Source organism: Labrus bergylta, chromosome 19, assembly GCF_963930695.1.
Source record: "Labrus bergylta chromosome 19, fLabBer1.1, whole genome shotgun sequence".
Taxonomy (NCBI): Eukaryota; Metazoa; Chordata; class Actinopteri; order Labriformes; family Labridae; genus Labrus; species Labrus bergylta.
Window position 1 is genome coordinate 19,773,205 of NC_089213.1, and position 27,527 is coordinate 19,800,731.

General features: G+C 41.0%; 1 protein-coding gene across 1 annotated transcript; it reads right to left on the reverse strand.

Moving 5' to 3' along the window:
• Window positions 1-2,669: 2,669 nt before the first annotated feature.
• Window positions 2,670-26,839, reverse strand: tinagl1 (tubulointerstitial nephritis antigen-like 1). Its single transcript, XM_020654214.3, has 12 exons — window positions 26,667-26,839; window positions 22,606-22,919; window positions 20,129-20,195; window positions 14,908-15,000; window positions 14,701-14,815; window positions 11,917-12,043; window positions 11,627-11,777; window positions 11,348-11,534; window positions 10,230-10,275; window positions 9,143-9,266; window positions 5,730-5,775; window positions 2,670-5,591 (listed from the first exon to the last, which is right to left on the reverse strand). Exons 2-12 carry the CDS (start codon window positions 22,907-22,909, stop codon window positions 5,424-5,426), a joined length of 1,428 nt encoding a protein of 475 aa, XP_020509870.2. The 5' UTR covers window positions 22,910-22,919; window positions 26,667-26,839; the 3' UTR covers window positions 2,670-5,423.
• Window positions 26,840-27,527: the final 688 nt, after the last annotated feature.

The window sequence follows — 27,527 nt, forward strand, 5'->3', positions numbered from 1 at the left end:
CTTGATGACGCAGAAACAATGAGAGAAATGTAAACAGTCAGTAGACAGATCCCTTGATCCAAGTTTCCATACTTGGTCAGCATGGCTGCTGTGAGGAGATAAGCTCTGAAATATCACATGCCTTTTCTCCAAATGCTTTAATATACTCTTGACTCCTAGCTGTGGGATGAAGTCAGCTAAATTTTAAATCTTAAAATGATGCATATAAAACTATTAACTGCAGATGGGAGGCGTAATGCACACTTGGGCTGTTAAACTAGAGGAAGTAAGAATCAAGTTACAATTTTGAGTAATAATCACAATATTTTTAGTTCATTGTGTCATGAGTTGTTTTTTTGTTTGCAAAGATTGTTATATTGTGTTTTTAGTAGTCAAAATGACGATCCATTCTACATCTAAGATTGTCACAAACAATTTGCAAAAAAAAAACTTTACTTACACAAAAAGTGCAATTTTCTTAAGCCAGAATAAAAGAGTTGGATTCCTTTTAATAAGTGACATCATCTTTCTCATTCCGCTGTATATGTGCAATATTAAAGCTCCGGTGAGGAGTTTTTATCGTGTAATGAAACAGACTGAAATGAATACTACAAAAGCTAACAAGGCCATCAACTACAAGATTTATTAGTCTTAATTAAATTGAATTAATGTTATTTGTAAAGGGACCATGTACAATAATAAACAAACATGTTGCCATTTGATGCATTCCACCAGAATAAGCTTAAAACTACTTCACATCAGCAGTCCCTCGGCAGGTCACCATTAAAACATCACATAGTTAGAATACATCACAGAAAAAGCTATATTGTCATTTTTTCAGGATGCTGCAGGGTAGGTGTCATCCAAGGCGATAAACACTACGCTGCCAAAACAGTGAGTGAAACGTTTGACTGTTTAAAGAAAGCATGGTGAAACTTTGTCAACATATGAGCAGGTCAAGATCAGCAAAGGTATACAATGTTTCACTTTGTCCACAAGGGGCGCTAAAATCTACACAAAGTGAAAGTTATTCACAGGGGCTTTTTGTCTACTTTACGTGAAACAGGGATGTTAGTATTTCACATCATTCCCCTTCTCTAGAAGAAATGATAATGTTGAGCACGGAAAATTGCAACATAAGAGAAATATTTATTCAGGCACGAAGCAGTGTTACTAACAGACGCTGACAAGACTAAAAGTGTACTTAAAGTTAAAGTATGCTTAAGGAATGTAATGAATTAACTCTACTGTTATTAAAAACTTGAATAGGTAATTGATTCACTTTAGGAGTGCAAGTTTAAGTTCAGTTCTGAGGAGTCTGAGCTGCACAGCAGTGTTTGTTCAACATGGAGTCAGTGCAAACACCTGGTAGTTTTCACTGACACAAGCTGTTGATCTTTGTGACAATTTGCTCATTATGGACAATTTTACAGACCTGCAATCTGTCGCCCTTTAAGTGGGGGAGTGGGGTTCTCTCTGGAGGTAGGCGCTCTGTCCTTCTCTGAGGCAGATGTTCATCCAGGTGTTTAAATGGGACTCAGAATCACAGCTTCACAACATTATACCACATATTGACATGTCAAAGATCGGGGAGTTGTCGAACACTTTATGTTTTTCAGAGGAGTCTTTTAAAGATAGTCTAATAATTCAATGTTATTACCTAAAGAAAGGTCTCTTTTATGTCATAGAAATGTCTTTGTGACAAATGTCTGCATTGTCACATTGTTTGTCTGTGTCTTTGCTGTGTCTTAATATCAATAACTGCAGTTTTTTGTAATGATGTCTGACACAGTACTGAGTTCGAGTTCTGCTTATAAATTTGAACAACAGCCTTAATCAGATCTTTGGACCATTATTATAAGACAATAAAAACAAAAACATATACTATATTATTAAGTATTAACAGCACATCCTGGAGAAATGAAAGTAGATAATTACCATACAACTTAAAGCCCTTGTTAGGAGTTTGTATGAAAGGGACCGAAATCAGAAGTAATGCATTTTTACAACCTACATGTCTTAAAACATGTATGGACAAAATCAGAAAAGAGAGCAGAGGTATCACTTTGTCCACAGGGGGCGCCAAAATGAACAAGCGGAAAGTTCCTCAAAGTGGCTTAAATCTTTTCTATGATTTTGAAGGCAAAGTTGGAAAACAACACATTACAGAGCCATCCAGTTATCATTGTCACCTGGTATACCTGGATTTTTTTCTCTCAATCTGCCTGCTTCAGTAAACCGGGTGAGAATATGACTTCTCTGAAGAAACTCAGGCTTTTAGTTAGGTCAAATTTCACAAATCATTCAGACCAAAACTGATGTTTATTGAGCATATACTCTTGACGAAATTGGAAAAATATGGACCTATGTATTCCTGATTGATTTAGCATATTCTTTGGCCTGCTGGTCCACTTCACTAGAGTTCAGAGTTATTGCTCCCAGTGAGCAGAGAGTCCGCTGACACAGCAGGACCTTATAAAAACTGTCCTCATCCCACCCGGCCTCATCCCATAGAACTTCCCCCTGAACACCCTGCACCCATTCCTCCCATTGTGGCTCGCTGATCCCTCATGTTCCTAAAAATCACTCACCTTCTCTACCATCCTCATGTTGTTGTTTTTTCATATTACTGGTTACATCAATGCTCCAATGATACAGAACTTCAGGTAAAAGTCCTCACAGGAAAACGGTGTTGTTAAGGAAAGACTTTATTGTGCAGCACAAGTGAACATTGCATTTAGTGCACACAATGCAAGAGACAGAGCGATAATAAAACATGAAAACACGGGAAAAACAAAGAATAAAAGAATATAATTTACATAACTCTTTATAAATAAAGCCAACACATCAGTGAATGTGGAGTGGTTCATTTTACAAAAAAAATACACAACCTCTGAAGGGAAGTCTGCTGCAGCTTGGCTGGGTAGTTTTTCCAAGGATTGGTCGAGTATTTGGAGAAAACTGTCGCTCTCAAAATTATTTCAAAATCCCACATTTATTTTTAAAATGCTCAAAATTTGGGTGGTACATGTGTTGTTCTGAATACAATTAATTGAAAATGGTTAGGCATACAGTAAGCACATTTCCAAATGTTTTTCATCAGATAAAGCATTTAAATCCAAGCGGTTAATGATGAACCTAAAAATCCATCAGACTGCTACATAACAAACAGACATTTACAATAGGAACCCCTCTACTCAAAGGAAACTAGATGAGTCCAACTTTGGTCAATTTCAAAAAACGTCCCTCTGCATGAAAAAGTCACTTGTCTGTTTTCCTCAGACCACTTTCACGGAACAGTTAATACTTTCTGTAACCTCTTTGAATATCTCACAGCATTGCTTCTCTGGAGGCAGGAGGCCATTTATTGAAATACCCCGCTCCAGTGGTGAAAGTCTGTGAATTGTGATGAAGCAAACCAATGCAAATCTTTGCACTTTTGGTGAGAAGTGTAACTTTAACCTATCAACCAAAGTGTTGTCAACTGAAAAAAAAAAAGTATAACAAAGACCTTCTTTGTGCTGAAAGAAGATTACAGTAGCAGATGATTTATTGTAAACTAATGTGAATCTCACATTGATGGGTTCCTCTTAATTGTTCACGTGAGAGGTAAAGCAAAGATACAGTTCACTTCATGAGAAATATGCAATAATTGCTCCGCCACATTGCACATTTCCTGTCAATCCGGACATTTCCCATAGCTTTAATCTACATCGGCATTAGAGATCACAAGGCGTGATCATATTGGAAAGGAAAAACCCTTTTGAAGTTACTGCTGAAGCCCAGCAGGATGTCACTCGAGGCAAGTGGTTAAAATGCACCATGTTTTCCTTGTCAATGGAGGCTGCATTTTAAAGTATTGACTACAAAATCCCTCAAACAGCCTGAAAACTGTTGAATTCGAGGCCTCAGGAAGAACATTGATGGTTTGAGTGTTTAAGCAGGACAATAAAGATGATGTTTAAAATATGAGAACAAAAGAAAATAGAACAATCCTGTGACCTGTGTGACTTGAACCGGTGTTAAAGTGTTAGATATATGTGACTTTACACTTTAATTACATAAGAATGCATCAACCTAAAGACTCTGAAGTCGAATACTGTAGCACAGACTTATAGCAGCAGCATGCACCCCCCCCCCACCCGCCCCCTTACCCCCACCCCCTTCCCCCCACCCCCTTCCAAGCCCATTCACTCTTCCCTCCATCCTTAGCATTGTGATCGCAGAATTGCAAGCTAAAGGAAACACAAACAGGAAAGCAGCTGAGTGATAAGTGTGTCAAGAGTTACTACATATAATATGCCTCAGAACATGTCGCATGATAAAATACAATCTTCAGCTCAAACTGTAACAGAGCATATTAAGACTACGAGAACTTGTTTCTGCAGTGGTCAACACAGCTTGGTCCTTAAAGGCTTTACAGTCTTTTTAACCAACTGTTGTATCAGTATTGAGTTTTTCTTGTATTGTGAGGTTAACATTGACAGCGTGGCTTTCACTCGTTCGTTTATCTTTGTGATGTTTTGAATTCAGCATGACTTGAATTATTCACATCTCCTGCAGCCATGTCTAAATGAAAAGGTTAAATCCTATTGCTGACTGTCCTTAAAAAAGGTAAAGATTTGGCCTTTCGTTATTCTTTTTTTTTTCAAACTTCTTTGTTTGCTGGCCATGGTAGGTGGCACCATAAATCCTCCTGATATCCCAGGTTTTGTAATCTTATACTCCGCGTCAAACCTCCTACTGTTTCCAGTGTCGGATTCTGTGTTTTTACTGGACTGTGTGAGAAACTCTACCTCCTAACTCTACACAAGAGTCCTCTCTAAAACCGAGGGAATGAGCCCCACCGGGTCTATATGTTTCAGCATGGCTGACAGGTAAATGTCAGTAAGGTCATCTATGATATATTATCATGTTACACACTTTGGCTGGGCGTGTCTCTCTCTCGAAAAGGTCTGATGTCTAATAATCTGGTACTCCAATTTCCCCTTTTGCAAGCGGTCCCTCTGAAATCAGGTCTGGGTAGATTATAGATTTAGAGCAAGGAAAGACTGAAGGTTCAGGTTGACAGAGAAGAACATGAAGGAATGAAAAGATCACTTTGAGCTTCTGCTTTTGTTTTGACCCAACTATAGAATAAGGCTGAGGATTCTTGGATGTCTTGTCTTTGGATTCAGTTGGTACCTGAGGTGCCTGATTGCAAGGCAGAGCAGATGAGATTAAGCTTAGTTTGGTGCAGAGTGGTGCGGATTTTCCCTAAAGGAGTGGAGATGGAGGACTAAAAGGATTTAGAGAGAAGTAAGATAAAAAAAAAGGGGGGGGGGGGGGTTCAGGGACCTCTGGTTATCCCAGCCAGCTTTATGGGTACGAATGTGCTGAAGTCCGTGGAGTCCACTGGGTTAAAAACAAAGGTCTTATTTTATTTGCTTACATCTGCGGTGTCTCTAAATTTGTCGGCGACGATGGTGGTGGTGATGGTTGTGCATGTCCTCCATGGTGATCCTCCCCCACACGCCGATCACAAAGGTTTCAATCTCACACTCGTTCTCCCCACGAGCGATGCGGAAGTAGCCATTCTCGCCCCAGTTCTTTCCCCAGGAGTTGGCAGCAATCTGAAAAAGTAATGTACAGTCCTACTTAGTCCTACTTTACAGACTTAATGTACAGTCCTACTTTAAAAATGTCCATATTTGTGACAACAAAAAAGCTGATTTTTGCTGCACAAGAAACACTTTTGGTTTCACACTTACCCAATATTTTTTCAATGTCCCATCAAATTTCCTCTCCTCTCCCCACCTGGTCAACAAAGCAGAGATGATTACTCAATAAGCATTCAAGTGAATAGCATTGGAGAACAAGATATCCTCAAATATCAGCTGTGCAAGAGATGCACGACTATTATTAAAGCTTGGACACTTTCCAACAAACATGTCTGATGTAAACACTTCTCAGGAATGTGTCCAACCTCGGACACATTTGGCATCTCAAATGTAGAAAACGAGGTAGGGTCTATATCTGTTCAAGTCGAGGAAGCGAAACCTTTCATCTTGATAACAACATCCTGAAAACAGAGTATTTATGGCTGGACACCGCCTTGTTCTACTCCTACATCATTCCAATCCGAAGAACATGGAGTTCCTCCTTTTCCTATGCCATTTCCTACCTCGGACATAAAACAAGAAGTGGAGGGAAGGTTTCAAGAAGTGAACGTTTTCTTAGTCCCATCAATACACAAACAAAAATATATGGTTGACCTCAGAGGCCTATCTTTACCTTCCAACTATGTTCTCAGGAAACCTTGGCAAGAGCCCATACATTTCCATCATGCTTTGCACTTTGGGGTTAGCTGAGCCAATGCCAACTTTTAGACACCCAGCGTTTCTGCTCGTCACGATCGGAACATTTTCCCCGGGCCAATTCCCATCCTGTTTTTGCACTCCGAGCCATTCATTTCCCAAGAGACTCCCGGTGCCGAATCGCTTGTTATCTTTTTAAAGGGGATAGGAATGCTGGGAAATAGAGTGGCTGGAGTAGGACTCTGCCAACTGGGTAACCTGCCACCGCGACAGAAGATAGTGCCAGCCACCTAGCGAGTGACTTCATTAGCTCAGCGTTTCCTAAACTGTTGTCAAACGTCATATAGAGCAGCAGCAGACTCATTATTATCAGCTGTGTAAACTATTGAAAACTGTTAATGTGAGAGAAGATGGGATTTGAGTTTGTGAGTACACACACACACCTGCATAATTGTGTGTGATCCCATAGGCATGGATGGCTCTCTGCACTTGTATCAGAATGGACAGATCCAGACAGACTCGTACCACTGCTGATCTCTTATCTGACTCTGATCAGCTCACTGGCTCACTCGGAGACAATGATGGGCATACCGCTATGCCCACGTGCCCCGCCCTTCCCATACGCCCCTGACCTTCTCTCTCCCAAGTTTGATCCCCGTCTCTCTGTCCGGTGCGGTCGGGATCAGCAGCCCAGACAATGCCCTTTCCACCACAGTGGACCTCAATGCTCTCTCCACAAACTTTCCCAGGCGCTGGGCTTAAAGGAACGCATCGCTGTGGGATTTGGCCTGTGTAAACAAACTGATGCCTGTGGCTGGCAGGTTGGAGCTCAAAAAACTAAACACACACACCACCTCCTTTACTTTCGCTCCATCCGCCCCCCAAACGCCCTGTCACTGCCACATCCACCTGTCCTGAGAGCCACAGCATCAGTGGAAGGAGCCAAACAGCAGGAAGCCTTCAGGGATTGTCATTTATACCTTCCTCTGAGTCATTTCAACCTGCATACCTCCAATGTTTACAAAGTTAGGCTGTAGAGATTTTATTACAGTTCATTTTCGAAATATCAGAACATCGCGTCCCTATGCGATGTAAGTGTTCAGATGTTTGTGACTCAAGTTTGTAAGTACAGGTTTTAGGCTAAGGGCTAAATGGCTGATGTGTTTATTGTACCCATGCCTAGACATACTATCTGATGACATAAAATGGAATTTCATGAAACATACATGCAAGACACAAGCTCAAAAGGGGACATAAAAGCGGCTCTTAAATGTTTAGTCTGCTTCAAAAGCCAATCAGATAAAAGAGAAAGGCTGCTTTTATCTTCAAACTGAGAGCCTCTGTCTGGAGTTTTTTTTAGAAATCAAGGACAAGCTCTGATGCCTGCGTGTATATCCAGTCAAGCAAACATTCCGTAGCCCCCATTAGACCCATTACGAGGTAGGTGATAGTTAGGTGAACAGGAATGTATAATTTTCATGGCAGACACATTTTTCAAAAACCAGCTGTTTTGACTAAGAGAAACTCCATGAAAAACATGTTTCAGGTTGTTCTACAGGTCAAGACCCCTCCTGGTCCATCACTTGCAACCTGTCCATCTGTGGAGGGTCTTGACAACAATGTGGCTTCGAAGATCGGGAGAAAAAAGGGGACGGTCAGTGAGTCAGACGGGCAGGGGAGTGAGGAGTGGTGATAGAAAAGTTCAGGCAGGAAAGAAAGGAGGAAGGGGAGCAAAGACAGACAGCAGGGGTGGGGGCAGGTGATGCAGGTGTGTCGGCTGTCTACCCGCCCTGCATATTTGAGGTCGCCACAGTTATAGATAGAGTAGGAAGGGGGGGGATGGGGGGGATCGTCTGGGGCAGACAGAGGAGTGGAGCCAAGGTGTGTCTCCGAGGGTAACAGACAGGGAGGGATGTTTGTTCACACGTACACACTCGGCTTAATGCTAACACACATGCAGGTGAAGCTTTGAATCAAGCAGCTACTCAATTAAAAACCTGATTCATCCTAAATAAACACTTTGTCATGTTGAAGTGGCTTCTGTTAAACATGTTGCAACAGTGAAAGCAGACACTTGAAGACTTGAAACACAGTAGACAAGGGCTTTTTATCCACATTCAATAAAGATTTGTTAAACTTGTTAAACAGATGTCGACAACTCCCACTTAACAAAACCGATCATCATCAGAAGGTCTAGAGTCTTGGCAAGTTCCAAAAATACATTTTTCTGCAAGAAGCAAAATATCCTGCTTAGCGTCATTGTATTGACACGGCGCTCATTTTCCTCCGATATCAAACGCAAGGTGGAAAGCTCAACTTCCAGTTTTAAGTAGTTCTGCTGTGTTCTATATGCAAAGGGAACGTGACATGTTGTTATCAGATTAAATATGTCCCCGTTGATCAGCAACTTACAAGAAAACACACGACATATCTATTAAATCTAGAGGGGGGAATATGATAAACCCTTAGCTAAAATTACACAACAGCTAACATTAGCATTCAACCACTTCCTAGCTAACTTGGAAGTTCCTAGCTGTTTGATAGTGTGACACATTAAGGTGGCAGAAAATCAGAGGTGATGTTAGTTAACTTAATTATTAGCATATGTAAATGACTGTCAGCTGATATAAATGCTGGCCCCATGTGGTAATGCTGTTTTGGAATTGTTTGAATGCTCACATTAGCAGCTGAAACGGAGAGCTGTTAGTAGCCTATTTAGTGGTTTCTCAACTTTGCTGTTTCACTTTTGCCGCTCACAGACAGCCATTTGAATGGATTTATGGTAGCTGACTAATAGGCTGTTGATTCAGGGAGGAGTGTCAGTAATACATGTTTTGTACTGTTGGATTGTAATACCAACAACTTACCCGATGATTCTGGTTGAGTGTGTTCCATGTTTACGGTACTGTGGCGGTTTGGTGAGACTGACGTCAGTGTGTTTGTAGATCCCACTCTTGTAGACAAAGAAATCCTCGTGGACCTCCATAATTGCTGCAAGATAAAACAAGCAGGGAGAATTAGTTGAGGAATATAACATAACCCACTCACACACACGATGAGTATCTTTTATTGAGGCTGCCGAATTAATCATACAGGGAGAGATACGAATCTTATTAAAACAAGCATTGATCTGAAAGTTATTACCTAATTTCATCAAACAATTTCAAATTCCCCCCGAGTCACATACCCAGACATCCAACACTGTGCGTGCGTGTGTGTTTATGTGTGTGCCGATGTGATTTCAGGCGTGAACTCCTTGTGACTTTCCTATTCCAGCTCAATGAGAATAATTCTCCGGATGTACTTTGGAGAAAGTCCCTCTCTTTTGGAGATGTATACCTGCAAAACCCCCCAAACACACACACACGCACAGACGCAAGCACACACACACCCACACGCAGAGTTTTCCAACCTCTATTTATCATCCATTCACACTAACAGACCATTCTTGAGTACACAGACACGTACCTCTATGCCTTTGTGTCAGAGAGAAACTGAAAGCCAAAAAGGAAACTCAGCATGAAGCCAACACATTCTCCTGGACTGCTAAACAATATAACAAGGCTGGCACAGGCTCATAGAGAATCACACACACACACACACACACACACATACATACACACACACACACACACACACACGTGACTCTTCTATGTAAGTGTACTTGACAATGGTCCAGATGGGCTCCAGACAGCAAGGCAGGCTAGTAAAGGAAGGTCAGTTCAAACACACTGACATGAAGGCCCATCATTTCTGACCAGGTGACCGGGGTCACAGTTGAAAACGAGGGCAAGAACCATCAGGATGACAAGGTCAAACATGATATCATCCGAGGTCGGACACCCAACACAAGCCTTAGAGGCGCATGTTTTTGTTCCCCCTGAGGGTGTAGTGTTGTTTTCATTTATTTTTAAAGAGCAAATGTGTTGCATCAATATGAATATGTTGGCTTACCTTGCACAGGACCGTTATCCATAATTTCCTTCATGATCTCCTTTTCCTGAGAAAGATGATAGAATCAGGAAGAGAGATAAGATAAGAGAGACAGACAGAAGGATCATTACATGTCGGTGAAATGGAGAAGCTAAAAACAAACGCCCCCCTGGATGTTAAAAGTCAGTTAACAGGATTGAGTCCAGGAGGGCCCTCTGGCTTTAATGCCTGGATTATTGACTTCACAGGCCATCAGCAGACAGAAACAACAGGCTGTAATGATTTTGAGAAGCATTAGCTGTCGTTAAGCTCTGACAGATATTGGCTGATAAAACCACATGTTGGCTGCAGCTCAGTGGTTAAAGCTTCATGCGGAGACTGTTTCTGGAAACAGATCGACTACTGACACATGATACTCCGTTCTAATAAGGATGGGAAGAGGGATTCTCTGCTTGCAGTGGACTAAAATAAGTATTACATTAATACTTCTAGCTTTTAAACAAGTTTCTCATGTTGCCTTTTTACATCATTTTAAGTACAGTAGAGTTTATTGTCTGATTATTTTCTTTGATGTTACTCAGAAACACACAGTCAATTTATAATCTTACATCATAATACAACTCATTTTTGGCTGAAGTTGATTAGATGAAGACACTGGATACTGGCAGCAAACACAGAAATCAAAGTCTGATTCATTTTGATTCTTAAAAACTTCCAAAGTACAAACAAAACACATTACGTTCTTATTCTATATAATGTTTCAATCTACCTTCCCCCATCCTGAATCCACCTGCCTGGACCTGATAAACGCACCTTCTTGCCCTCTATTGATTCAGTGAGGAGTGCTGCTGAGCATTAAGTTCGACATTCCCAAGTTCACTCACAGCCCAGTCAAGTACGCATGAGGAAAGCATGCAAAAACACCTACTGTAAAAAGCACGTGAAAGAGATTACAGTCTACTGTAGCACGAGGAAATCCCTCAAATGTACAGAGATTGCATGAAAGCGGCTGGAGATTCAGGAATGTTGTGCTGCGAAGGGCGTTGCACTGATGATGGACAGCTGTGAATGAGTGTCTGAAAGAATACCTTGGGGAAGGGGTGTTTGTGTATCTGTGTGTGTAGTTTAGTGTTGCTCACATTGGATGAGAGCCTGTAGGGCGGTGTGGACTGGTAGATGTCGTTTTGGTAGATGTGCGTGTTGGGGCAGCGCTGCGTGGCCTGCCTTTTCCCCCGGCCAATGGAGCGACTTTGCATCATGCAGCGTCCAACCTCTGCTGGCGTCTGCTGCGGGGGCTGGAACGGATAACAGTCCTCGGTCACCACTCTGTGAGACGAGAGGACGATTTGAAAATATGAGTCAAACTGAAAGTAAAGCAATCACTGAGACTTATTGTATATTGCAGAAGAAGTCTCTACCCTCTACGCCGGAGGTACCACCAGGCACCATCTATGCGGCCCCCTGCACAGCCCCCCTGGTTACGGGTGTCACAGGAAATAAGATTTTGGGGCGACAGCCGGGGAGTCATGTGACCCATTGACTGGATGGATATTCTGTCTGAAGCCACAGCTGTGAAAAAGATGCACACCATTCAATATTTCATTGCAAAACCTTTTTAAAAAGAGGTTAGCGATATTCATAATTGTTAAGGATATTTCAAAATAAATGTAAAATACACTGTATTTTTCAATGATTTTTCCTGCTCTACCTGCAGTTGAGAAAGCCCAGGAGGCGGCACAGTTCCCCTGGTCCAGTGGTTCGTGAATCTTTCCGGGCCATTTCTCTGCTGAGTTGAAATAAAGCGGCAGAGGGTCGTTCTGAGGATCCATGTTCATCTGACAGAGAGAGAGAGACAAAGTTTGAAAAGAGAGAGAGAGAGGTGGTTAATACTAGCCCGGAACAATCAAGTCATGAGAGCACTTTTGCTAATGCACTCTGAGAAACCAATGTTGAGATGTGACAGAAGAAAGCTTGAATAATGATTAAAAGGGAACTATAGTTGAACTTGCTAAAATAACCTGCAAAACTGTGGTGTGGAGGAGTAGAGAGTTATTATTTGAACACAACGGAATACAAACTTTGTCCTTAAGTTAAACTCCTTTGTTTGAAAAGTTTAGATCACATAAGTCTACTGATGCACCCTCTGATGGGATTAGGATCATTCAACCCTGTGTCAATCATCGATTTTATTCCTCACCAATTTAGGTGCTCCTATTTAACATCATGGCTTGCCTCCAGGCACCCCCCTCCCCTCTGTCCGATAAGGAAAACTTTACACTGAGAGGGACATGTGTAAATATGAAACTCAGGAAGATTTCAGAGGCAGTTTCTGACACAGGACCAGCGGAAACTCAGACTGCTATATAGACTCGTACACATTGTGTGCTGTCTCTTCAGTCGATTTGATGTTCACGTAACTCAAGTTGTTGCTATACTTTCCATCCACAGAGCACTTTGGTGGATGCAACAGTGGGATTTGTAGTTTTTATTTTCCCTGAGATTTTCAGTAGTGTGTGTGTGTGTGTGTGTGAAAACAGCTTAGATGCCAAACAAACCTTCTCCATCAGTCCTAGCTTCAGGTTGGATGCTCTGAAGTAATGTGTTATCGCTTGCTTATCCCCTCGTTGCATTCCTCTGTTTAATAGTGAGGTATGCAGAGTTTAAAAGGACACCTGATGCATAACTTAGGAATGTGCTGCTGGTCAGACATTTGTATGTGTGGAAGGTCAAAGTCCAGAAGCACACACACCTGACCCCAAGGAGTGATAAAAGAGTGCAGGGATGATGTGTTATGTAATGAATGCATTGATGAATTCATAACATCCCATCCCTTACGTATGAGTCAGGTGATAGAAAGAGAAGACGAGAGGGGAGAGAGATTTCTGAATGGACTGTGAGGCTTTGAGCCGGATCCTGGCACAGGTAGGGACACGTGGACAGCGGAAGAAAGAGGAGGGGGAGGAGTTGTTCAGTATTTTGGTTGTGGAATGCAAGCATGGGGGAGTGAGGATGGATGGATAACGGGATGGACGGATGGAGGAGGTGGAGCTGCAGACTACAGAGACTACTCGCAGACTCCATTTGTTCTACAGGCAGCCACCGTCCTCCTCCATCTCTCTGCGTGTGTGATGTTTTGGTTCTGTCTAAGGTAATCTGTCTGGGTCGAATGTAAACAAAGACTGAGCGGATCAGAGGAGGACGAGGTTCCAGACTGAGACAGAGACGGCATCACAAAGCAGCGACAAGCCACCATAATTAAGAGGAAACATTTTGATCAGCGCTCCCTTGTTGTATTGTGTTTTCAGCCTGCATATTGCAAACCGCATGTTTAAAGGTAGCATGCAGTGGGTTTTGAAGGGCAACGTCACAACACAACTGCAGAAATACATTGAACCCTCTCTGCCAGTTCTCCACACACACATCTATGACCTACATGTGTCACACACACACACACACACACACACACACACACACACACACACACACACACACACACACACACACACACACACAGTAGTACACACAAGTTTCATATCACAAACACATGTTTAAATTTAAAGCCAAAAAGTATAATTGATGTAAAATGTTACTTGCTGTTTGGCAAATTATGTAGAAAATAAAACTTTGCTGTGAAAGCATTTTCCAGGAACATGTTTGAAGAAACACATTCGAGTGAAAAGGCGCCAAGTTTCTGATGACACCAAAAATGTCAGCCTTAGATTATGGAAAGCATATAAAATGTAATGATGAGAAGCAGCGGAGTTTATGTTTGCAATACCATTTCTTATGAAACAGCATTAAAAAAAAATGACTGCAAACTGAAAAAAATCATCATATTTGTTGAATGTGAAACTATGTTTGTACTTTGTACATTCTTACTGAAGTGGAATGTTAAGGAGAAACCTGGGGCGACGAGGTCTCACCCACTAGTAACAAGTCACATGATATACCTTTAATCACCGTATTGAAGCATGTTCTCTCTCAACATCTTTTTAAAAGTAAGGTCAGAGGTCAAAGGTTAGTTCCAAAATGAGAAGAGATACATTATCATGACTTGCTTGAGGGCACTTTGGCAGGATTTCTACCCTGAAGCTTTTTTCACCCATGTCCCTCACAGAGTGAAGTCGTGGGTCGGGTGGCAGTCGTGACTTAAAAAGGACAGGCCAAGATGGCAGACGACCATCAGAATCTTAAGCCATGATGACTGTTTTTGCATTTATATTACTGCTAAATGAATGTATTCCTAGCACAGTGAAAATGAAAGCGAGGGGAAGAAAACGTGCAAGCGGAAAACATAATGATAAGTTTCTCAACAGGCACCAAGATGGTATCTATTGTGCACCAGTCGCAGGTTATAAACAAAATAAAACACCCTCTCATTCACTAGCAGTGAATCTTTTTTTTGAATATTTCCTAATTCAAGTGAAAAATGTTGCTGTTTGCATTCTATTATAACCAAAAACCCTGTTTGAGGATGGAGACAGTCCTGTACCTGCATCTCATTCATGTTCATTATAGTCCTGGAGGGTCTTTGGGTGCCCAGGCGGTACCTGATGCCCTCATCAAGAGTCATCCCGTGGAGCTGGCTGTAGTTTTCTGCCTTCCACCTGAAAGTAGACGAGGAGGTGTGTAAGAAAAGCCATACTGGAGACCTTCAAATACCACCATGTATGTGTTTGTTTCTGTGTTTGTATTTTACCCATAGTTTCCTCTGTTGACGGCTTGGATCATTTCAGGCTCCATCAGACAGGCGTTCTGCTCGCATTCCCAGCGTCCTGTGGTTCCACATGTGCTGCAGAGGACAGACAAAAAGTAGGGGAAAGAAATGAGACCATTAAAATATATCAGACTGTCATAAAAATATTCCCATATTCAGGCTCAAAGTCAGTTAGGTCAACAGCTTAAAGAGAAAAATACAAACAAATATGCAGAGACTCATTGGAATTCACAAATAAGAAAGAAATACTGCTAATGGAACGACTTTAACTTGTAAAAGACTGGGAAAAGAACAAATGCGGGGGTGAGAAATTGAGGGAGAGGTCAAAGAGACGTTAAGCCTTTTAAGGCTGCAGAACATAGATCCATTTTTAGCCAGAAGAAAATCAGAGCGACTGAAGAAGTCGAGAAGATGACAGAAGATAAGGAAACAGGAAATTGATGATGACAATGTTTCCTTTAGGAATTCTTAAAAATAACTTATACTGTGTACATTCTGATGACTCATTGCATGTGAGTGTGTGTGTGTGTGTGTGTGTGTGTGTGTGTGTGTGTGTGTGTGTGTGTGTGTGTGTGTGTGTGTGTGAGAGAGAGTGAGGTCAGAACAGCATTAAGACCCTTTACTTTAATAATTTATTCATAGTAAGTGCACCATTACGTTTGAAGAGCCCATTTAAAATAGATGTCCCCTTCTTTTAAATAAAGTATTGTGTACTGGTATAACATCTCAAATTGTGCTGAAGTATATGTTCATTAAAATGCCAAGCTTCAACAGTATTGATGAAACAGATCTTGAAAGACAACCTCAAAGTAAAATGTACTCCAGACTACTCACAGGTACGTCATCCCTTCAGTTTACCTGAAGCAATACTTGAAAGTTGATGTGATAAAAAATGTTGGTGTGCCGCAAGTTAGCTTAGATACCCTTACCCTGGCTTGATCTCAAGGTAGCAAACAGAACTCTGCCTAACAGCATCTCAAAGGCTCACTGATCAACACATTATACCTTTGTTGTATTATCCATGGAAAAAAAGTAAACATTTTTTTTAAGCTTTATGCTAAGCTAAACTACCCGACTGCTGACTTTAGCTACATGGTTATTGTTTTATCACAATTCAACTTTCAAAAACATTGAATTAACTGATTTTCTGCAATGACAGACTATACCACATTGAAGTCTGTCACAACGAAGAGAAGATTCAAGGGATTATCATTCAGTCACCATAATTTACTGTGCTATGGTCAGCAGAGGTTTTTGGAATTTTATTTCGTAATAAATGAGTGTGTTGTAAGAGAGAAACAACAAGGGGTGTTTCCCACAGACGTGCATAGACCTCCATTCTTAAAGTAATCTTTACATTCACCATCATGTTTACAGATAAAGGAACCTGCCCGAGAGAATCATTCAACACAAACAGCTAATGACGAAGAAGCCAAAATCCCCTTAGTCCCGATGGAAGCCTACCAATTGTTTATCACCTCTTTAGACTGCACTCCTCCCTGCTGAGAAACAAATACTTCACTCAAACACGGTAGAGTATAAACTGATTGGAGAGACAACAACCTTTCACCTCTCCCTCTCATCAGCAGAAACACGAACATGCAGGTTGACCCGCAGGTCAAAAACAGCAATAAATTTACGCAGCAAAAGTGCAAACACACACATGTGCACACATAATGACATGCATAATGACAGACTCATGGAGAAAGGGAATACAGAGTGTCACTGAGGAAGAAATATGAGGGCTGTTGGGACAGTGGGAGGCCATTTTTCACATTCTTGGTCACACCAAGACACCCTTTTAACCCCGAGACCTAAAACATTCACACACACACACAGATATAATCAAATACACACACATGAGGCTGATATGAGGGTTTTTCTGGCCCTAACTTGCCACTGATGCTACCCGATCAGTTGTGACAAATTTAAAAAAGAATACACTGATTGCCTGTTAAATCGACGATCTAAACCTGCAATCCTGTTCCACACATGCACAGAACTCCTGAAAATGTCCCCAAAATATTCCAAGTGGAGCTCCGTATTTGAAGACAAACAGGTGAGACAGGATGATGGGGGTCATAGTCTGTGATCAATGCAGCCGGTGGAATCTTGGCTCACGTAATGACTCTGCCTCATTATGCTCTTGGTTTGCCAGTATGACCTTTTCCTCTACTTTATTTTTACAGTAAGTACGTCACAAAGCATTGATGTAAAGGCAAAAACCGCTATCATGGCATCACACTCTGGTGCAGCCACATCAAGTAACAAGTGTAAATCTACATTTATAGATCTACCTGCTGTAATATACTTTGTAAGGTTATCTGTTAGTAGTAGTAATTTATACGAAGCAACTTTGTAATAAACTATGTTTCAGGTAATAAATACACAAAATGTATGCAGCTCAAACAGACCTTGTGTATTTTATACTGCCTGAATATATTTTTATTTGTTAAATGTCACCATGATCGAGTTCCTGCTTAGGATACATCAATATTTACAAAAACCAGTGTTCGACATATCAACACCAGTCTGGAAACTATACAACAGTGAAGACAGCCAAGCTTATATTGGATGATGTCCCATCTGAAGTGGACGCATGCAGAGATAGTTTATCCTTTGGGCTGTGTGAGATTGTCGGTGTGAGCAGGAGCGGCCATGTTTCAGCCCATTTGGAGTGGATAAAGACTTGTCAGGAAGTGAACGGCTCGGGGAGGAAAAGGCCTCAGCTGGTGATCTCATTAACGTGCTACATCTTCACACACAACAAGGACACTGGTGTGTTCATATTACATGCAGAGTCAGGTTGTGCAGCGTTTCTAAGCTGTCAAGTGTTAACAAATCTGCTGGGGTTAACTTCAGGAAAGTCAAAGTTTAAACCAATTAAGATACTGATGTCAAATTGGAAGGTTTTGACAGATTGTAGCTGTGCTATTTGGCTGTTTGACAAGGCTTCCAAATTTGCTCATATCAGTGGATAGTTAAGACCTGTAGGAGGTTGGATAAGGGCCTGCTGGAGTTTGACATCTGCTAATGAGAGAGATTGGAGGGTAAACAGGGAGAGCAGCATGTCTTCACAAAGAGGAAGAGGAGTTGGAAGGAAGCAAATTTGGGAAATCAATAAGTAGAGTATGTGGGAGTAGGAAATGGGAGTGTGCATGTCCCATTGTGCCAAAGTGGTGGTGCAAGTTTTCAAGAGACCATGTGTGTGTTGCCTTAACAAGCATGTGTGAGAGTTTATGTGTGTAAGACTCTTTTGTTTGGAGGTGAAAGGGGGAGTTAACACAGACATGCTGTTGTCCTGGAAAACTGGAGGCTATTTTTATCACACAGCGTGTTTTTTGGTAATGCTCCACAAGAGTTTCAGTGAGAAGTTTATCACCTCACTCAGATCCCTTAGGTCAAACCTAATTCAGCTGCCTTGATAAAAGTCATACTTCAAGGCTATCATTTTGACAACGCTCAGCTACTGGAGTCTAACAGTTACAGGTTTAGGATGTGGCGATTAGTGGGGTCAGGGACGTTTTTGCTAGACATGTCATGAGTTTGCTCATGTTGCATGTACTTATAACAAATGCCCTATAATGGGTGCTAAATCAACATTTGTGTCCAAGTGTTCATACACTCACATGTACACATACAGCAACTTTTAGGAACCTCAAATGACACACAGGTGTGAAACCTCACTGAAGCACGGGTGAGGAATTCACTTTCTCTCCACTCACTTAACCTCCACCCTCTTCCTGTTGACTGGCATCGATATCGTGAACAAATATGACAACAGCCATATTGACTTTGTTGGCCTCAGGGTGTAGAAGGCCACAGAGATAAAAAAAAAAAAACAACACTTAACTGTTACTGAGAGCTTATCTGAAATACTTTTTTTTAGCAACTCTTAACTTCATGTCAGGGTCGTGAAGTCAAGAGTTAATCTGTTTATCTGTAGCCCTGAAATGGAAAATAGAAGTGTTGTGTCTGAAATCACACACTCATTCCCTCCTCTCTACTCACTCTATTGAATTCAGTGTAAAGGACTATAAAGACCACCTATTCAGCACAGTTAAAAAACATTTTCAAATTAAATCGAAGTAAGAAATTAGACAATGACAGTCTAAAATGTGCAAATTTTTAGACTGTCAAGTTTTTAAGAACTGTTTTTTTTTTCAATACACAAACAGTCTACAGTAATGCCAGGATGTGTATTCACGATGTTACCATCACATTTTAGCGTATTGAAAAGCTAACATGAAACATTATCTAACATGTACTTAAATTACAGCCAAGGCTGATGGGAACACCTTTAGTTCTGATGATTTTTTTGTTGTAAAATGGATTATTGGACACATTTTGACTTGAAGAGGACACAGATGTTAGCATCAAATTTCATCTAAAAGTAGTGCCAAAAGGTGTTCCAGTCTACCAAAGTGATGAAATTAGGGATACTGACAGGGACAGACATCCAAAAAGTTTTAGGCCTGAAGGCTTTGGTTTCATTAACTTCAAATGTGCTTTATATCATTTCTTAATCAACAAAAGGCCTTTTTCACAACAGTTTCATATAGACAGAAAAACACAGGTGTTACCAGTTATGTAAGCAATGGCTTTGTTGACACAAAAGTCACAAATGACAGCACCCAGAAACTTAACCTTTCAATGGAATTCAGCAATCATTAATTTATGATTACCATCTGTGCTTTTCTTCCTGTACGATGTTGTTAATCGTGAATACAGTTGTATAAGTAAAGGTAGTTCAAGTTGACAGGGTCAGTTTATATATGATGATCATGGGATCAATGCAAGATTTCCACTCGGATCATGAATGTTGCTCCATAAAGCCACCAGTGGGTTCATTATAAGAAACACATGCTGTGCACACACTTACTGTATTTCGTAAACCCACACAACTTCATTTTAAATTCCTGCACAGATCCCTTAGGTACTGTACGCCAGCGCAAGTTTAGAGAAATGTGATATTTGTCATTTGTTGTTATTCCTCATTCTTAACAACATGGTCTCTTGTGTTTTACTTAATATCAGCATGCAATGGTTAATGTAGAGGTTAGAAAACGTAAATACAGAGCGCATACACAAAGAGAGGGGGAAATGTTATTTCAACAGTAAGCTACTCAAGGGAAGATTTATAGGAAAGCCCAGGATTTAGGGTGTTAAAAAGACACAGGGGAAGAAAGAGGGGTTTACATACCACAAATTGCAGTTCTCTTTGTATGTTTGCCCTGTAAAGAACTTGTTTCCATTTCTTTCACAGGTGCCTGAGAGGAGAAAAAAAGAGGGACAACTTAATATAAATGGATTTTTAAAGTGGCTGAACAAAAAAGATTATTCCACGAATCCAAAATAAAGCCATGCTCTAAATACAAAGATCCTACAAATACAGCATTCACACTTAATACCATACAATCACAGTGGCAAAATGTCTTCAGTAGCACAGAAACTGTTACTGTTCAAAAGTGTTAACAGTAAACCCCTGGTGTGTGTGAGTGTGTGTGCATATAGTCTGTGAGTGTGCGGAGAGAAAATGTGAAGTCTAAGGAGCTCTGAGCTCCAGTAATCCAGTGTAGGAATGTGGCGTTAGCTTCTTTCCTGCCTTCCCAGGCTTCTTGGGCCCTCGTCATGCTTTAACCAGCTCACGCTCCACTTCACCACCTCTAGAGAGACTGAAGAAGAGGGCTACAGAAGAAGCTCCTTCATTACCTGCAAACAAAGCTCCAAAAATAGGCTGTGTTGACGGATGCCAGTTGTATTAATGTAGGGGGTTGCTAATCATTATAGTTTCACAACTTGCCTATTCATTAGAAACTTGAAAGAGTCCAGAGTGACATTTGGCCATATCCGAAAGTGAAACACGATAACACATTAGCCACCAACAAGGGTAATGTGCATTCCAAGAAACTCCTAGCTAAAATAATGTTAGCTAGGATGTGACTAATTAACAGTATGCAAGCTAGCTAAAAGAACATTAGCAAGTTAGCATTACCTTAGGAGTTGCCTTTTCGATTTTTTTAGGTAACATCACAGTATTGGTAGCTGGAACAGCCTGTTCCCCCTAACTAACAGTGTAGGCCTATTTAAGTGGCTAAAGCGTTAGCTTGACCATAGCTAATTGGTCAACATGTGTTGTTTTGACCTGAAATATTCAGATAACCTTCTGTTAATTGTCTATTCCGTATTGAGTCAATCATAACCTGGATTGTTTTTAATTTATTAACATTATAACAATTATAATACAACTTGGAACACAGTAGTATGACATTATAACAGCATGAGCCTCCTACCCTGTGTATTAGCACAAAGGTAAATATCAAAGTTAAAAAGCCAATGAAGTCCACTCATCATCGTCACAAACTATGAAAACTGATGAGCAGTGATCATACTTTTTGCATAAATGTGAGCCATTACAGTTAAAGTTTAAACCGTTCTCATAACGATTGTGTAAACTATACTGCCTTGGTGAAAGATTCACGACGGGGTCTATCTTCTTGTTGATTTACGGTGAAAAGTGTTGTCAGTGTGAATTACATATGGAATTTAGGGTATGAGCTGGCTGAGAATTTTTACAGTGTACGCAGGTTTCCTATCTCTCTGGTGCGAGGCCCAGAGCTGAAAGTGTGATTTATGAGTGAGGCCCTCTGATATCCGTCCCCCCTGTCACAGCTGTCTCACACATCACAACTCAGTCTCTGCAGAGCTGCAAAAGTTACACATTTACAGAGAAGGTATTTATATGGAGGAATTTCTTTGACCTAAAGGTGATTTCATGTCGTGTCTAATGTATCCGAATGCACGCTCTTAGTCATACATGGTGTTTGTGTCCAACCTTGTCATCCAGGGAACCTGCACCTGCACCCTCCCCTCAGCCTCCCATCCTGCACCCACTGTCTGTGTCTCCTCCTCCTCCCTCCACATAGTCCACATTCTTTCTCCTGACCTCCATTCATCCCTCCATCCACCTCTCCGCCCTCCCTCTGTCTGGCTTTTCTAAGAAGCCTACTGTTCCCTCTCGGTTCTCAGGTAGGTCTCTGCTGTTGCTGGCACATTTTACACCTCCGCTTTGAGAGACTGACTGGCTCTAGGACTATGTGGGGAGTCCATATGTTGGTAGTATGATGCTGAACTTAGATTTTTTTTGGGAGAACAGGTAAGGGTCTTTTTCTTTAGTTTTTTACCCCGTACTTACAACTTATTTTTAACACTCCCTTCTTAAAAAGGAGAGGAGCTCTTACAATCATTTAAAAAAAAAAAAAACGATGGAGTCTGTGCGGTCATAAAGGCCTCTTGTGCCATGTACAAAAGAAAAACAATACTGTCTGTGCAAGTGAACTTCATTCATTCTCATCAGATTAAAACTTGTAGCAAGACCTGTCCTGCCAAATTTGACCACCATCTTATGTTGTCGAACATATTACTGCCAAGACACAAACATTGTTAAATATGATCTTGAGCGAACTTTGAGGGGTAATAAGCTTGCAAATCTACGTTATCCCAATCCCTTGAATGCTTCTCGCTTGTCAGTTAAAAAAAAGAAACTGCAATATATTTTTTGGTGTCCTGCAGTTTGGGATTGTGATCCTGCACAAAGTCTTTTAGTGGGGTGTCTGTGCTGCTCTTTGAATAAGCCTGACTAAGTGTTTATGTTAGCTTGTGTGCCCTTTCTTCACTTACCAATAAAAGGTGGCTCTATACCTAAACAGTGACCCCAGAAGTCAGGGCAACAGTCTGACACGGTGCGGTTGCAGAACAGGTCGCAGTAGCAGATTGTGTCCAGATAGGGAACAGTGCACAGGTCATCTCTGCCGGGGCAGCAGCCACCTCTCCTCTGGCAGTACGAGCCAAGCGGGTCCCTGATGCCGCCAACATGGAGAGGACTCGCAAGCTCCCTTTTGGTTCTTCTGGATATGATTCTGTCTGCAGAGCTCTCTTCCACCACCAGGAGCAACACCACCACCGACAACAGGAGAAGCTTCATGATGGCAAATCTGTGTAGAATAAAAAAAGATGTTATGGTACACGTAATACTAAACAGGCCTGTCTTGAATTCAAACTTTGTTGTAAAGTGGAAATATTTTAGTGAAAGTTAACCTCCTTTTCACACTTTACAGACTAAGAGGTGAAGAAATTAAACGGAGCATAACCGAGTTATGATTTACGCCAACTTCCCAACCTACCCCTGATTCAAACACACACACACATACCAAACAATAAACACTCAGTAACACTCTAAAGACACATTTAAATAGAGCCTTCAGCAAATGGTCCCACATGATACTTCAACTTATTTTTTCCAATTTTCCTTTCAAGCAGCCAAGACAAACAGCCTCTAGATATGAAAATACGCTTAGCAAGAAAGTGATGGAAAACAAGTACACAATGTAAGAAACAGAGGTCTTTAGATATGTTGAAAGATGTATGATTGGGTCACTTCAGGTCTCAGGGTGAAAAGTTATTTAGCTATAATATAGCTCTTCATGTGATTCGACTTATGTGATTACCTTTTATCATTATATTAATCCTTTATATAGTAGGGGCTGGTGTTTGTTAAATCCTGCACTATTATGATTTTTATAATTCATTACTGTTTGCACATAACCCCATCTGAACTTTAATCACATTGCATTTAAATATTTTATTTTCCAGAGGCACATCAGTTCAGTTCCCAGTATGATGGAGGTGACATTATTATCCAAGATTAGCATGTTATCACAGGAGAGGAAATAAGTAATGTCCTCCTCCTGTCAAAACTAATCAGTCCCACGAGAGGAAAGCTGTTACAGTACACGTGCAGAATCAATGTGGACCTCTGACACAATGACGTTTATCTGAGAGCCATACAAGGGCTTAGTAATGGAGTGACAGGCAGAGTGAAACATACAAATATAGTAAATGTCTTCTGCAGCCACATGAGCTGGTGTGATCTCACTCGTGCTCCAGCTGTGTGATGCTCTTGGGACAGCAGAGGAAACTTAGCTTCAAGCATTTCCTGGTAGAATTACCTTGAATTGTAACATCTAGAGAAACATCATACATTTTTTAACAAAGCAGGCTATGTGGGCAACAGAAGGTAATAAAAAGTCCTTACGATTATCTAAAGTAAGGTCCTATTTAAAAATAAAAATAATGATAATAAAAAAAGGGAGCCTACCAAAATCATCAAGTGGTTAAAAGACTCATATTACATTAACCTTTCACCAGTTGTGCCACCTCATTTCTGACTATATACAGTCCGGTATACAGCATCCGGTGATACTTTTGAATAATTTTTGCTTGTAACTTTGACACAAGAGGTCAAATTTAACATAACTGCAGTCTAAATGATATCGTTGATTTTAATCATGACCATATTTATTTGCTCATTTATCCATAAATGCTTCTTATAACACCTTTAATGATCAGGTTTGTGTGTGTGAGTCTGGAGTGAGCATCTAATTCTCGCTTGTAGGTTTAACAAAGGTCAAACACTCATCCAAATGTGTGGTCGATTGTGCAGATGTGTGTTTGTGTGTGTGCGTGCATGCATGCGTGTGTGTGTGTGTGTGTGTGCATTGGTCTCAGGTTACCAGATGGATGGGTCTATGTGAGCTGGACAAAGTTGGAGGGGGTCAGCCCTCTGCTTACATAAATAGGATAATTAATTAACCAATCAGATTTCAGAGCACAATGGACACTGCACATAAAGCAGAGGCTCCGGAAATGATCTTTGCTGCGTTGTTTTCTGCATGACTGTGCCTTTAGTTGAAAATGCACACACACCACACACACACACACCCAGACACACACACACACACTGGAGCATATGGCAGCATGGGATGGGCAGGTCTCCTCCTTCACACAAGTGTTTTGTTGTGGCAGACTCTGAGCAGCAGTGCAATAAAACACCCACCAGTCTGCTCAACGAGCTGCAGGTCAAACTGTGAGTGTAAAAAACACAAGTGTTGATCACACTGGCTGCTGACTGTGCCTTAATAAGTACCTTCCCATGCAAAGCTATTTATGTAACGTATAGAATGTAAAGCTCCTGTGAGGAACTTACGTTTTTATATATATATTGGCAAACCCAGTGGACAAAGAAGTACCTCTTATCACTTTGCTAATTAAAAAAAAAAACAATCTAATCCGGCTTCTTTAAACAGGGAAATTAATCATATACATTGAGAATATTTGCAGTGTAAAACTTTTTAAAAGCCTGTTTTTGCAGTGTGTATTTATATTTTTTCACCTGATACCCCCTGGCCGCTTTTAAAAGCATTTAAAAGAAGTCTGTAGAATTAATAAATCTCATCACTTATGTCAGTCTTACTTTCAGTCTGTTTCGTAAACAGTTAAGAACTCCTCACAGGAGCTTTTAAATGAAAATAAATAAATAAAATAAAATAATTACAGCGGCTTCGATAAGACCATTTGGGTCATTGTTGCAGGAGAATCAATATTCTTATTTCTCCTGCAAAATGCACCAATTCAATCACAATTACGAAATTAGGTAAATCTGGCATGCAGGCCTACACAGTGCTAATCAACAGTTAATAAATCTTTTCATGCATATTACAACGAGGTCACAGAACCTCTTTTTTTAATGAAACCGGGTTTTAAAGTGTTACAGAAGCTGCCATATGGCCCATCAAGGCTCCAGACAGCTGCAGCCAGGCTACTGATCCCACACTGGAGATAAACCATTAGCACAAGAAATCACATACATACACACCTCACACTCAGATACATCAATGCACACATCACACTGTAATTATTATTTTATTTCATTTTCTGAGGATCCTCTCTTAAGTGTACCTTCATCTCAGTGTCCTGAACCTGCTTGATTTCTAAGCAACACTTTAATTTGATCAGAAATAGAATATATAGTTAGGACAACCAGATTTCCAATGTGTCTTCCTTACCTTTAGTGGGATACAGCTATTTGGTATTTGCTCCGTTTGTCAGGAACACCTCTTAACTTTTTTTAAAGTCTTTCATTTTCAAATGAAAATGTACAATGCTGTGGACAAATCTAAAACCTGGGCCTAACAAACATCTCAATGGCTATTAAGGGGTAAATAAAACATATTCGTATTTTATAATGTACATGAACCAATCTGTGATTATTCCATGCAGTCAAATGTCTTATGACTCCACTACCTTCCGGAACTTTCTTGCACAGCTGAACTCAAGATATCCGTGCACCACCCACCAGATAATTCAGGCATCTTGGCTCAGCGTGTATCTATACAAAAGCCCTTTCAGCTCTATTGCCCTCCCCTCTGTCACTCAGTCCTTGACTTTTATCTGTCTAGCTTAATATTTTAAAAACACACAAGGTCCCGGGTAAAGCGGATAGCCTTCATCAAATCTTACAGGTGTCTGCACAACAGGTGAATGATGGGAAAACGTGTCTTGGGTGTATTATGAGTGTCATTGGGGAAAGGACGCACACTCAGTGAAATCATAAAAAAGGTCTTCCATTCATTCTCTCAAAGTTATTAATAGCATGATGGATATTGTATCCCCACCCGGAAGATAAATATTGTGTTATTGAAAAATACCTGACAAACGTCAAGGAGGGGGGGGGGGGGGCTCTGAACTCAGAGGAAATAGAGATTAGCAAAAATATGTTTGAAAAGTTCAAATCTTGTATAAATGACAGATAGCCTATGTCACATGAGATCAGTATGACCGCGCTGCACCTGCCTGGCAGAAGAAAGCTGCTGTAAGTTAAGAAAGAGAAAAGCTGTTGTTACCTTGAGTTGATAGAGAAATCTTGCTTTTGTAATCCGATAAAGAAAAAGTTTAAAAAGTACTTCTTTTTTTTCTCCCTCAGGAAGTTCTTCACAGGTGGCGGTAAAAGGTTAGTCTCTTTCCCTCTGTTCCCACCTCTCCTGCTTTCTCTTTTTCACTCACAAGATCTGCTCTGTCACAATCTGTCTTCTCTATATACAGGCAGGCGGCAAGAGCAAGCCACTCCCCCCCACCCTCGACCCCCCTTCCAGTCTGCCCTGTGTGCCCTCCCTGTTAAATCTGTGTGCTCTCTCTCTCTCTCTCTCTCTTTCTCTCTCTCTCTCTCTCTCTCTCTCTCTCTCTCTCTCTCTCTCTCTCTCTCTCTCTCTCTCTAATACACTTACACATATTCTTACAGGTATGCTATCTCTTCATGCCTTCTTTCCTCTCTCCTTATCTGACTGAAGCCTCAAATCTGGAAGTGAAATAGTTGGCACCAGACATTTCTGAGTTCACCCTCCCAATACTTTTTCTTCTTCTCCTTTTCCTTCCTATTACTTTCTCTGACTGCAGTTTCCCCTTCACTATCTGTGTTTGTGTGCCTTTGCAGGGTCAAACCTGCTTCTGCTTCTGTGATACATACAGTTGTAAGCGCTGCTGACATCCTGTCCTCCATCTAGTGGTCAAAGGCTGCATACTTTCTCCTCAGGCAGCCAGGAATTGTGGGATAGCCCATGGAAGGCCTCCCAGCTTCGAGAAGGATGCAAACTAGCCTCTGGAGGTGAAGTTTTGTGAGGCTTATTGGGCAGGACAAATACTCTGAATGAACAAAATATCACAGATGTGATCTCCGTACATGTTCAATGTGTTACTCATCTTGAATC

Coding starts and splice junctions, on each gene's coding strand:
- tinagl1 (XM_020654214.3), bottom strand. CDS start 22,909: ATGAAGCTTCTCCTGTTGTCGGTGGTGGTGTTGCTCCTGGTGGTGGAA. Junction 20,196..22,605: donor TATAGAGCCACCTTTTATTG/GTAAGTGAAGAA, acceptor TTCTCCTCTCAG/GCACCTGTGAAAGAAATGGA. Junction 11,535..11,626: donor TGGTACCTCCGGCGTAGAGG/GTAGAGACTTCT, acceptor CTCGTCTCACAG/AGTGGTGACCGAGGACTGTT.